This window comes from Mirounga angustirostris, unplaced genomic scaffold (genome assembly GCF_029215605.1).
Source record: "Mirounga angustirostris isolate CCGP_5_RB_7025 unplaced genomic scaffold, mMirAng1.0.hap1 SCAF_16, whole genome shotgun sequence".
Taxonomy (NCBI): Eukaryota; Metazoa; Chordata; class Mammalia; order Carnivora; family Phocidae; genus Mirounga; species Mirounga angustirostris.
In genome coordinates, this window is record NW_026991724.1 from 28,098,260 (window position 1) to 28,112,231 (window position 13,972).

At 46.0% G+C, this 13,972-nt stretch overlaps 1 protein-coding gene across 1 annotated transcript in view; it reads left to right on the top strand.

The window, feature by feature from the left end:
• The first annotated feature begins 9,282 nt into the window (after positions 1 to 9,282).
• CES1 (carboxylesterase 1) overlaps positions 9,283 to 13,972 on the top strand; it is a 29,049-nt gene continuing 24,359 nt past the window's right edge. The window contains exons 1-2 of the mRNA XM_045891103.2: positions 9,283 to 9,389; positions 12,550 to 12,757. Coding sequence (XP_045747059.1) covers positions 9,338 to 9,389; positions 12,550 to 12,757 — 260 coding nt within the window. The 5' untranslated portion in view covers positions 9,283 to 9,337. The remainder of the gene's footprint in view (positions 9,390 to 12,549; positions 12,758 to 13,972) is intronic.

A 13,972-nucleotide genomic window follows, 5' to 3' on the forward strand; every position in this document is an offset into this window, starting at 1 on the left:
AGAAAGAGCAGAGAGAGAGAGAGCAGAAGCAGGGGTGAGGGGCAGGGGGAGAGGGACAAACAGACTCCCCGCTAAGCAAGGAGCCCAGTGCTGGGCTCGATCCCAGGACCCTGAGATCATGACCTCAGCCAAAGACAGACGCTTAACTGACTGAGCCGCCCAGGCGCCCCGCACTTTTACTTTTTATATCACATTATAATTTAATATTTAATTTAATGTTTACATAATTATATGTTAATTTATAATTTATATTTAATATGTTAATATATTTAATATTGAATATAATTTGATATTTAATTTAATTCATATTGTAACTACATAATCCCTATTCTATCCATTTAATTTACCAGGGTAATTAGTTTTTCTTTGTGATTGCCTCAGGATTACATGTGAGGTGCATGGAGTAGGAGGGTTTCTGAAATGTCAATAATGTAGAGTTTCTCTGGGTCAGAGATCTCCAGCTCCTAGCCTCAGTTTGGCCCCCAGAAATGTTTTGTTTAGCCGATGTCAAAAAAGTTTGTCAGATGTCAAGTTTTGGAATTAGTTTCCAGTTAATATGAAATCAGGGGAGTTTCACTTTAAAAGCCATGTTTCCAGCCCCTTCAGAGAAAAAGAAGGAAAAGGAGAAGAGGAGGAGGAGGAGAGGGAAGAAGAAATCTGGCAATATTGGAGCTGTGTTCCAGCATGGTAACCAGGGCTTCTGACAGCCCATACATCACCTTTGTGCAAATTAGAAGGTATCCTTTCTTCAAACCCTCTACAGGCATCTTCCAGGAAATCATCATCATTGATAGATACTACATCTATGATGTGAACAGTACCTCCTCTGAAGTAGTGCTCTTGTGCAGTACACAACCTACACAACTGTTCTCAGTGACCTTGATGGAAAAACCTGCCGGAACTGAGTAGTGGCCACCCTTTACCAAGGCATAAGCTCTCCATTTTTTCACAGTCCTCACTATTCACAGGAAAGATTTGGTTTGTCTCCAGAGTTTTGTTGGATTTGATTTGATTTAGTGATTCAGGTCCAAGATTGTAAGGGAGAGGGGGGAAGGATTTTCTGTAAAAAAGGAAGTGGTTTAATTTGTCTTGTGCCTGATCCATTTCACTCATGCATATTACCCTTCCCCTGGAGATGTTTAGGTTTGGACCCCTGGCCTCTCATTTTATAGAAATCTATGGAGATGTGAAGGAATTCGCCCAGAATCATTCAGTGAATTAGCAGCAAGTCAAAACCAGGCTTCGAGTATCTTGTCTTTCCAGAGCAGGACTCTTTCTGCCATGCTCCCTGCCTCCCTCAGCATAGGGTCCAAATCCAATCCAAATTGGATTGTGTCTGACTTAGGTGGTTGTGGGCCAACAATGCTCAGGGCATTTTCTGGTTCTAGGAAGAGGAACCAAGCCACACACAAGCAAGCTGGAAATTCAGTTGCCTCTGCAGCTGCAGACGGCTAATTTCTACACTGATATTTGGCTAAACTAACAGCTAGAAAACACCACTCAACTCATTTTTTAAAATACTATCATATTAAATGACATTACACTTATTTATATACTGCACACAGTCCCGGCATCCTCAAATACGGTTCTAATTTTGGTAGGTGTCTTGCAAGAGGGAGCATATTTCCAACGCATCTAGATACAAGGCCCTCTTTCCTCCTTATTCCTGTCCACGTGCCATCAGATGTTGTATTGAGTTAAAGCTGAAATATAAATGCTACTTGGCATCCTGCTTTTTTTCATTTAATTCAGGGTTTTCTATCAGAGGTGTAAGTAGAGGAATCACCCAGAGGGCTTTTCCAAAATTCCACTGCCCAAGCTGCTCCCCAGTCCAGCCAAACCAGAAACTTCTTGGATGGGACCTGGAAACGTATGTTTTCAGTTTTTAGGCATTAGATGCGCACCCCCGATTACAAACTGCTGAGTATTCACAGTGTGGTATATGTATTCCAAGTCGGTAGAGGATCTTCAAAGAATCAGCTTTCATATCTGTCTGATGTGGATATGTCACCATCTCTAGCCAGTAGCCTGCTCCTGGGACATTTATGGATATAATTTGATGAGCAGCTTTGGGAATGAGTACTTTTACTTTTTAAAACTATTCCTGCCATCTGGATCTGCAGAAGATGGACCCAGTCACAGGCCGTGCCCTTTTTAAATTGCTCTTCTTTTTTTTTTTTTTAGTATTTTATTTATTCATTTGAGAGGGAGGGCGCACGGACGGAGAGGGAGAAGCAGGCTCCCTGCTGAGCAGGGAGCCCGATGCGAGGCTCAATCCCAGGACCCCCGGGATCATGACCTGAGCAGAAGGCAGACACTTAACTGACTGAGCCCCTCAGGTGGCCCTAAATTGCTCTTCTTATGTTCTACAAATTCACTTCCCCAAAGGATCCCTTCACTTCCTGCTCATCAGCAACACAGAAACATGCATTTTCCACTCACCTCTGCTTTCCCACCACTGTACAAACAAACTATTTCATTGCTTTCTTATTGTAAATTCAACAACTTCCTTTTTTACAGAAAATTTGCCCACCCCCCGCCCCCCTCCCCTTACAATCTTGGACCTGAGTCACTAAATCAAATCAAATCCAACAAAACCCTGGAGACAAACCAAATCTTTGCCTGTGAATTCCCTAATGTGCAGCAGAGGGCAGCATTAAGGGGAAAAAAACGCTCTCCTCCCCTCTGAGGCTCCTGAGATGGGGGTGGCGTGATATTGCACAACTTCGAAGGTAAAAAAAAAAAAAAAAAAAGGTTAAATTATAAACCAATACTATTTATCATCGTTCCTTTTCTCTGTAGCACTTGGAAAGGGGAAAATTCCAACCCACTACCTGAAAAGTCTGACTCCGATGACTACCTTCACAGGGAGAGCAGACTTTGGGGCCAGCAGGCTTGTTTCTTTCCTAATTTTTGTACTTTCCCACTGAGCTCCGAGGAGCCCACCTGAGATGGGCAGGAAAGGGTCCCTTCCCTCGCAGCTCCCTGTTCCAGCTCCTCTCCCCTCAAGGGCCCTTTAGATTCTGGACCTTCCTGGCCTACCCCAAAGCCCAACTCCCCACCTGTGGCCCTGGCTGCAGGTGCCAGGAGGGCAGAGGTGGGAGAGGGGATGTATCCTCGCATCATGTATCCACATAGTAAGTGGTTACAGATTTTTATCGCTCCTGTGTAGTCATTATTTGTGTGAATATGCCATAATCTATCCATTCTACTGGTGTTGGGCATTTGGAGAGTTTCCAGTTTCAGGTTATTATGAAAAGAGTTGGCATGAATATTTTAGAACATGTCTTTTAATGACTACATGCATGCATTTCTCTTGGATATTTACCTACGAGTGGCTTTGCTGGGTCACCAGGGTTGCATATGTCAACTTTAGTAGGGACTCCAAAAAGTTTTCCAAAGTGGTCGTGCAGACTTGCCCTCCTACCAGCAGAGTAAGGAAATTTCCAGGTCTTCCATATTGTTGTCGATACTTGGTATTTTTCTAAAGGATTCTTTCACTTTTCTCTTTATTCATTACTGTATGTTTCCTTGCTTAGTTTGCTATAATGCAACAATTGATTTACAAAATTGCATTCCTGTGGACCACTGATGGGCAGGGTTAGGTGACCAGGCATTGGCTTCATCAAGGATCACTGTGACCGCGCCATTTCCTTGAACCTCAGGGAACGTCTTCCTTTGGACATTCAAATCTCTGGACAGAAACCACACTATGTTGATGTTGCCAAGGCTTTTTTTTTTTTTTTTTTTTAATGGTAAGAATTACTTTCTTTTTTTTTTTTAAGATTTTATTTATTTATTTGACAGAGAGACACACAGCGAGAGAGGGAACACAAGCAGGGGGAGTGAGAGAGGGAGAAGGAGGCTTCCCGCGGAGCAGGGAGCCCGATGCGGGGCTCGATCCCAGGACTCTGGGATCATGACCTGAGCCGAAGGCGGACGTTTAATGACTGAGCCACTCAGGCACCTCAACCAAGGCTCTTTTTTTGTTTTGTTTTGTTTTATTATCTTATGTTAATCACCATACATTACATCATTAGTTTTTGATGTAGTGTTCCATGATTCATTGTTTGTGCATAACACCCAGTGCTCCATGCAGAACATGCCCCCTTTAATACCCATCACCAGGCTAACCCATCCTCCCACCCCCCTCTCCTCTAGAACCCTCAGTCTGTTTCTCAGAGTCCATAGTCTCTCATGGTTCGTCTCCCCCTCCAATTAACCCCCCTTCATTCTTCCCCTCCTGCTATCTTCTTCTTCTTCTTTTTTTAACATATAATGTATTATTTGCTTCAGAGGTACAGATCTGTGATTCAACAGTCTTGCACACTTCACAGTGTTCACCATAGCACATACCCTCCCCAATGTCTATCACCCAGCCGCCCCATCCCTCCCACCCCCCACCACTCCAGCAACCCTCAGTTTGTTTACTGAGATTAAGAATTCCTCATATCAGTGAGGTCATATGATACGTGTCTTTCTCTGATTGACTTATTTCGCTCAGCATAATACCCTCCAGTTCCATCCACGTCGTTGCAAATGGCAAGATTTCATTCTTTTTGATGGCTGCATAATATTCCATTGTATATATATACCACATCTTCTTTATCCATTCATCTGTCGATGGATATCTTGGTTCTTTCCACAGTTTGGCTATTGTGGACATTGCTGCTATAAACATCAGGGTGCATGTACCCCTTCAGATCCCTGCATTTGTATCTTTGGGGTAAATACCCATTAGTGCAATTGCTGGATCGTATGGTAGTTCTATTTTCAACTTTTTGAGGAACCTCCATACTGTTTTCCAGAGTGGCTGCACCAGCTTGCATTCCCACCAACAGTGTAGGAGGGTTCCCCTTTCTCCACATCCCCACCAACATCTGTCGTTTCCTGACTTGTTAATTTTCTTGTGCACCTCTTAATGCCCTGCATTATCAGAAGTCATGGACGGTTTGGGCATTCATAGACATAAATTCTAACAATGCTCAGAGTAAGAAAACACACAAAACACCTCTCGTTCAAGGTCAATGTATCACCCAGATGTCTATAATACAATCCATAATAATAAATTGGATTTGCTGGACCGTTTTCAGAATATAATTCAATCTTAACTTTCTGGGACTTCCATTTTTATGTCTTTCTGATTCACCCTTTTTCCCTCTTTACTCTTAAGAGGCTGAAGGAAACCTTTATAGAGTAGCCCAAGCAAGCAGGGACTAGGTTTACAATCAGGCTATCAGAATTTAAATAAAAGAAATACAGACGCTCATTGTTTACCAAAGTATAGTACACTTATTCCTGGAGTTACATAAGATGATTTCAGATAATGCACAAATAAACTTTAAAGCGTTATATAATAGTTATATATTTATTTTGCTATGTGTTAGAAAAAAAATCCCTAGTATCAAATTGATGATTTAATGGATATTATTATCTCTGGCAGGAATTGCCATTAAAATCTGTCCAATCTCCTTTGGCACACAACCAGACCAGATCTCTTGGCCTTCCTTACAATTAGATTGGCCATGCAGCTATGTTCTTTCCAATGGAATGTGAGTAGAGGTGAGGAGGGGCCACATCCAGGCCTGGCCCAACCCCCCTGTTCACTCCTCTGTGCTTCTTCTAATTCCAGCTGACTAGAATTGGCACCCAGGAAAACATGAGAAACTATGAGTTAAAGATGGTAAAGCTGCCATGTTCTAGATCAGGAGTCAGAAACTGGCCCATGGGCCAAATCTAGCCTGCCACCTGTTTTTAAATTAAACAAAACAAATAAAATACAAATAAAAAACAAAATAAAACAAAACCTTTTTCAAATAAGGTTTTATTGAAATGCAGCCGTGTCCATTTGCCTGGGTGTTATCTATGGCTGCTTTTGCTAAAACAGCAGATTGAGCAGCTGCCACAGAGACCGTATGACCCACAAAGCCTAAAATATTTACTACCTGGCCCTTTACGGAAAAACTTTGCTGACCCCTTGTTTAGATCACTGGAGGAACCGCACCATGTTTCTTTACATAAGCAGAAATAAACCACTGACATTCTGGGATTATTTGCTACCATAGTTTACCTTACTCTTACCATATATTCTTACTCAGCAGAAGCTAAACTAGGCAGTCCCATGTGATTGCCTGATGGAGATGGCATGGGGTTGCCAGTTGGAAATGAAACATCTCCAGTTGTCTGTGCCTTGTGGAATGACCCCTTATGCCCATGGCGAGTGAAGCACTCCCCTCCCGAAGCCACCCCCAGGTCAAACTTTCCCACAGGTGTTCTGCCTCAGTCAATCCTAGGACATGGGCTCATATTTCTTTGAGGGCTTGTTCTAGTAGGTGCTCTCCATGTGTCTGTTGAGGAATTTGTTGGAGAGATTTGGGGGCATAACTTGGAGGCCTCAGAGGTGTCTTCTCCCCTAAGATCTGTCTAAACGCTTGAGAGTTAAGGCCAGTTTCTAGGATTTCACTCTTCAGACCATCTAGCTCCATGCGAGAAACCTTAGGGAGTTTGCCAGGGGAAAAGCAATCAGCCCAGTCAACTGTCACTGAAGCAAGAAGAGCTGTATTATTCACAGAGCTGATGGGATGCAAGGAGGCCATACACATTAAGCAAAACTGAGGTCTGGCGTGAGGCTTTGTAAGCTCCAGCCTCACCCATTACTCTGCAGAATCATCATGAGCCAGGAATGGGCTTCCAGGCTGCAGCCAGACATGGCAAGGCCTGGGAGTAGCTGCCTGTTTGCAGAATTGACTAATGTCACAAGCAGGCATGTGATTAAATAGTGAGATTGAGGGAATAATCCCTCCCTCCCTTTTATATTTTGCTAAGACAGCGTTCTACAACTTTTTTAGGCTGAGAACCAGTGCTTTTTCCCAGGCTGCAAAGATGGGCTGGTCAGGGCAAAAGGTATAATGGTTATATGCCTTAACGTGTGTGTGTGTGTGTGTGTGTGTGTGTGTGTGTGTGTGTGGTGTGCTAAAGTGGTTAGAAACAGTCTTGTTGTCATCTTAGGAAGACAAGCCAGATTGTCCCCTGTGGAGAGAGATAGGGGTCCTCTTTCTTAGAGTGGTCTTTATAACTCCTGTTTCTTTCCTGGATGAAAGGGAGGAGCCCCAGCCCAGGTCAGTCATCATGGAAGCGATCACCTCTGGGGACTGACTGTAGCGCTGTCACAAAGCCCTTGGCCCTATCCCAGTGCTCCCCTCACTGGCCTGCCACAGCGGCTAGAAGGAGTGCAAATTACCATGTTTTTTTGAATTAGGGTCTCCAGATGCTTCATTTCAGCTCTAACCTATGGCCTTGGCCAAGAACCCATGAGCTTTTCTGAGTGTCATGTGCTTTGTGGCTGCTGGTTGCCCAGTTCTCTCGGATGTCAATATTGTTCTGGCCTGGACAAGAGCAGGCTTGCCCAAGGACAGCAGGAAAAGAGTCCGAGCATAGAGAAGGCAGAGCTGCCCCTTGACCGCGCCGGCCTGGAGACAACCCTGCTCCGCATCTGCTTCCTCTCCACTGACAAGAACACATCTCATGTCTCCAGTTAAAGGCAGGGGGCCTGGGGTGTGTGACTCCTGGCTGGACAGTGACTTCTCCACCGCAAGTCCGTCTCCACGGGGAGAGGAGCACCATGAAGACGGAGCGAGCAGCAAGCACCTCTGCTGCCCGGTCACTACCTGTTCCAAGAACCCAGCACTCCTGTTTCCACCCATCCTCCCAGACAGCCTCAGAGTCTGGGAGGGGTCAGCAGGGAGGTGTAGGCGCTTTAAAGGGTGGAGATGGAGAGGCTCCTGGGAGAGGGAAACCATAGCAGCTCACCCAAAGGCAAATCAAGGCTCCCAGGAGAAAGAAACCATAGCAGCTCACCCAAAGGCAAATCAAGCATGTGCTTAGGGAACCAACAAAGTCAGTTTGTCAATAAGGTTTGGACAGCACAACAGATTGGATAAGAGTATGGTCTGGAACATTATGCAACTCTTGTTCAATCCCTAGCTCTTCCTATACTTGATGTTCCTTGCCCGTGCTGAGTCCCAGGAGATGGGAGTATCAATTCACAGGGTTCCTTTGAGAACCGAGTGGGGTACTGCATACAAAGCACTCAGCCCCTTGTTTGCCGCACAGGGAGCCCTCAATAAATATTTGTCACACGAATGCCTGAATGAATAGAAGTGGAAAGTATAAATAAGTAAAAACACAATACGACAGCCAGAAAATGGCTGTTGTAATACAAATTAGATGTATAACCTTCCAGGATTTTTTTCTATGCAAAGATATGCTTTTACTAAAATGGGCTATTATACATGACTGGATTTTTAAGTATTTATTTTATTGAAAGATAATTCATGTGGCTCAGTCAGTTAATTGTCCAACTCTCAGTTTTGGCTCAGGTCCTGAATTCAGGGTCTTGGGAGTGAGGCCCTCATCAGGCTCCGCATTCAGGGCAGAGTTGGCTTGTCCCTGTCCCTCCCCCTCTCCTCCTGCCCCCACCAAATAAATAAATAAATAAATAAATAAATAAATAAATAAATAAATAAATAAATAAAATCTTTTAAAAAAAGAAAGCTAATGCACATACCATAAATTCACTTTTTTAAGTGTACAATTCAGTGTTTTTTTGGTAGGATATTCACATAGTTGTATAATCATGAGTGCAATCTAAACCCAGAACATCTCAACACTCCACAAAGAAGCTTCCTACCCATTATCAGTCATTCCTCATGCCCCTCTCCTCTTCCCCAAGCAACGTCTAATCTTTTTGTCTCCATGCATTTGCTTATTCTGGACTTTTCATATAAATAGAATCGTATAACATGCGGCCTTCTGTGTCTCGTTTCTCTCATTAGTGTATGGTTTTCCAGGTTCATCCATGTTGTAGCAAGTATCCATACTTTGTTTCTTTTCATGGCTGAATAATATTCCATTGTATGGCTCCCTGCTCAGCTGGAAGCCTCCTTCTCCCTCTCCAGCTCCCCCTGCTTGTGTTCTCTCTCTCACGGTCTCTCTCTGTCAAATAAATGAATAGTATCTTTAAAAAAAAAAAAAAAAGCATCTGTCTGCTCCTGCCTGCCTTGGGAAATTCACAGTGCTCTAAGTTTAGAGTTCTGCAAAGGAGAAGCCCTTATGTAACAGGCTGCTGGACGAATCTGTGGCTATCTGCAATCGGAGACTCAGTCCAGTTTGTTTGGATGAAAGAGGGTGAACTCTGGTGGGGGGCGTGGCCCAGAGGCCCTGCAGAGGTTCAGAGCCATAGGGCTGTGGGGTGGGAGTGGGGCAATGGGGCGGGACCTGAACAGACTTTTTAAGTGGTGTAGAGGGCTTGAGGCCCTGGAGCCGCAGTCCCTCCACAATGTGGCTCTTTGCTCTGGTCCTGACCTCCCTCGCCACTTCCATGACTTGGGGTGAGTCCTTCCGAAATAAAATAGCGGGGTGCGTTTGGAAATCCTTGCCTGGGTGTGAGGTGAGGGAGAACGAGGTGGGGGAGATGCATGGAGGGGAAGGGTATGGCAGGTCCAGATCTGCAGCAGCCAGTGCCCTCTGGACTTCACCTGCTTGGTGCCCAGCCAGTCCCTGCCAACCTGAGACACAGGGTAGCATGAACACTCCCAGACTGCAGCTGTGTGTGCCCCGTGCAGGAGGGCAAAGAGCTAACCTCATGCCTCCCCGGTTGGGGATTCCAGAGAGCTCAGTTTATTTTCTGCTTGATTATTCATCTGTGTATGGCCAAATCATGGAGAGTGGCTTAGCAGAATATTAATAGGAGTATCCCGGGCTTTCTGCAAGTTGCATCAGGCCTCTTCACCTTTAGGGAAATCCGACATTACTACAGTAATGGAAAAGCGAAAATCCTCCTCGGATTTCTTTGGGCTACCGTAACAAGGACTAATGGAGGTCTTTCCTAAAAGCAAAGTGGCTTAATACAACCTGCAGGAAGTCCAGGATACTCTTTGCTTTGTGCCATTTCTGCTTAGGAAAAGTTTCATAGAACACTCTACCCTCAGATGGCAGGCTGGGGACCTGTATGCACTGTGGATCCAGAGTGTGTAGGTTTGAATCCCAGCTCAGCACTTACCAGCTGGCTGTCCTTAGGCATCATGCTTTAGTTTTCTGTGCCTTGGTTTCCCCCACTCTAACATGGGAATGACAGCAGTAGCTATGTCATTGGGCCGTTGTGAGGATAAAACAGGTTGTTTCTAAAGAGTGCCTGGTATGGAGAGTGCAAACAAAGGATTTATAAATAAAGGAGTTGTTTTAAAATGTAGTGTAGTAATAGAAAATTTGATGTATGGTGAGGCCAACAGATCAGGAGCCAATGGCCATAACTTGCCACTCTCAGTTCCCAGGAGGAGGAGGCATGCACCCCACCATCTTGCACCCTGAGGTGATGCTCAGGATGGGCTAACGGAAGAGGAAGGAGGGAGGAATTTTGGGCAAGAGCCCTTATCGTGGTTGTCAGGGGAAGGAAGAGGTGAGACAGGATAAGCAGGTTTTGGATTGGCAAACTAACCAATTTCAGCAAGTTCTGGGACACAAAGGCTTCCCACAGTTCTTGCCCTGGAGTGATTAGGGCAGGATGGTAATGGCTTAGCCTGGGATGGCCTGATAAAGAAGGTGACTGGGGACAGGCTCTGCATGCTGGAAGGGAAGTTGATTTCTATCGCTAGAACTGGCTAACTCTGAGAGGGGCAGTCCCTCCAGGGTCAGCAAGGCCCCAGAGGTCAAGCATCAGCATACACAAAATAAAGCACATGATTACTACAGGAGTGTAGCACGGGACCCCAGAATGCATCTGTGCCAGTTTATAGGCAGGCAGACGGACTCAGAGAGGGAAACGGACTTGCCCAAGGTCCACTGGAAAATCGTGCTCTGGAATCTGTCTATGACTCATGAATGGAGAGCCAGGGCTGAGACCCTCAGAACCGTGGGGGCCCAGGCCCCATCTGCACTTCACCTTCATTCTGATGGTGACACTGTCGGAAACCTGGGACTGAACGTGAGGGCAGAGTAAGAACCGAAGGAGGAGGGGATTATTCCCTTACTGCCGGTTACCCCCTGGCAAGGCCATCCCATTTCCCACTTTAGAAAGTCCATGCTGGCTGCCTCCATTTCCTCAGCTTCCTCATCTGTAAAATGGGCATCTAGTGAAGACGAATTTAAGTGAACCAGAATGCACATCTGGCACATAGTAAGTACTCAGCATATAAAACTTACATGTGTACTTATGTAATACAGAATAAACATTACCTGGGTACTTATGTAATATGACAAGTGCTGACTGCTCATGTTACCATAACTGTTATGCTTCTCACCCCATCCACACCTTTGCTCACCCTTGCCCATTGGGCTTCTGTCCACTTCATCTTGTTGCGAGTTACCACTGGATATTCTCCTCTAAGACCAAATCTGGATTGCCCTTTCTTGTTCTGGCCACATACTTGGAGGGAGAGGTTGACCTTTTGTCTATGTCTACAAGGGAGCAATTGGAAGGATGCCAGGCGAGAAAGCATTTCAGATAAGGAAACATACACACAGAGGCTGCTGAGGCAGGACAAGGCAAGACTTGGAGGAGGGCTGTGGTCGAGAGTCCTGAGTGCCCACTTGCACACGCAAGCTCAGGCAGGTCCACAGCAGGTGGAACCAGGACTGGGGTGGAAGGGGCAAGGAGACAGGGGAAGCTCGGTGGGGAGGAACCTCCTGCCCCACAAGGACGGAACAGGTAGGAATCGGACCCCTAGTCTCTCTCCCCCTCTGGACAGCCTTGCTCAGGGCCACCAGAAGAATCCGCTGCGAGATGAAGCGTGTCGCTCTTGCATACTCTACGAGTGTTCACTGCTCCTCATGTACCCACTAAATAAAGCCCCAAACCTTAGCCTGGCACTGAGGCCCCCCAGGCCTGAACCTCTCTCACAATACAGGCTGCTGTCTGCTCCCCATTGACTCCCTCCGGCTCACATGGACCCTTCCTTCTTCCTCAGGCCAGCCTTTGCATTTTGCTCTCAAAGCCTAGCCTCTGCTCTGCCTTACACCTGTATCCCCCCTCTTCTATCTCCTGCTGTTCGCTCCCCCCTCCCTCCCTGCCTCTTCCAGCCCCTGTGGGGACCTCACTGGCACCTCTCTCAGGACACCAGCCCCTTCCTTCCCACCGAGTAGGGTCAAGTGTGTTGGTGGCTCATGCCCCCTCCACTGTTCAGGGATTCCCAGAGGAGGGATGGCCTCTCTTGTTCATGCTGCGTGCCAGGATGCAGCTCAGTGCCTGGGGCCTAATGGCTAATTGTTGCCGGAGGCTCCTAGGAGTGGCAACCAAACAGCTTGTTCCCCTCAGCAGCTCTCATTCTTGCATTTCTTTTTTACTTGATGCTATTATTCCTCCAATTCCAATTTGCTCCTCTAGATAGACCCGTGTAAAAAATGACAGTTAACCTCCTCTCTTTACTAGGAGAAACCCAGGCCTCGAGGGTTTAGGTGACTCATTCAAGGTCACCTGCTCAAGGTGGAAGACTCACCATGAGTCCAGGTCAGACCTTTCGCTGCTGATATGTCTTCTTTCCTCTGGACGTCCAGGAGGGCACCCGTCCTCGCCACCTGTGGTGGACACTGTGAAAGGCAAAGTCCTGGGCAAGTACATCAGCTTAGAAGGATCTGCACAGCCTGTGGCCGTCTTTCTGGGAGTCCCTTTTGCCAGGCCTCCTCTTGGACCCCTGAGGTTTGCTCCTCCACAGCCTACAGAGCCATGGAACTTCGTGAAGAATACCACCTCCTACCCTCCCATGTAAGTTGGCAACTCTCAGTGGGCATGTTGGCCTCAAAGTGATGCAGTAAGGAGCCAAGGCAACGTGCTGAGTGGCTTTGTTCCGAAATCTCCAAGCCGTTGTAAATCTTTAAAAAACATTCCAGAACTCACAGCTCTTTATTCAACAAACATTAACTGAACACGTTCTAGGTTTCTTAGGATCTGTGAATGTACAGAAAAGTATCCCTGCCTTCACGGAGCTTGCATTCTAGCAGGGAGAGATGGATGACAAACAAAAAATAGCAAATCAATGAATAAATTATGCAATACGTTAGACTATGGTAAGTGCCTTGGGAGAAGATTAGAAGTTGAGCACGTGAGGGAGATCAAAAGTAACAATTCTCCTTTCTTGAACTTTGCCATAGTTGGGGAGCCGGGGTAGACCAGGAGGTGTGTAGGTGGGAGGTGCTTTGGGGAGTTGACCCGGAAATTTCTCAGTTCTCATGTGGCTGGTGTGTCCTATCACCCTGATCAAGCTGGGCAAAGAAGCCAACAGCTGCCTCCCCCAGGCACCTCAGATGCCTACATGTATCCATTATGACCTTATTCACCCTCAGCAAGGCATTCTGGAAATGTCCAGGGTCCTGCCCCCTGCTGCTTTCCCTTCTTCTCTTCTTCCTCCTCCCTCCCTCCCTTCCTTCCTCCCTCCTTTCCTTCCTGCCTTCCTTCCTTCTTTCCTTCCTTCCTTCCTTTTGTTTTAAAAAATAGTATTTGCTCTTTTTACTCCTGATTGCCAATGTAATAGATACTTATTACAGAAGAGGGAGGAAGTACAAGTAAGTAAAGGTAAGAAAATGAAAATCACATACAATTCCTCCACCGAGAGAGAACTGCTATTCATATTTTAGATTCAGTTTCTCTAATCTTTTATCTGTTGCATATTTTCTCCCTTAAAAATAGAATCCATAAGACTGCAGTTTCAATGTGTGGGTCCTCCCCCTCACACACACACCAAGAAACAAATCTCTGACAGCAGCTGCATGTCCTACAATTCAACTAATTCTTACACTGCTCTGCCTGGAGATAATGTCAGATCCCACAGGTTAAGGACTTGGCCCCACAAGACTGCTCTCTGCTTCCGATGCCAATTACAAGTCCAAGTTGCTACCCATGCTTGTGACCTTGGCCATAAATCAAAAGTTCCTCTGACTCCCTCCTTGGGTTCCATTAATTTGATCGAGTGGTCATAGAACT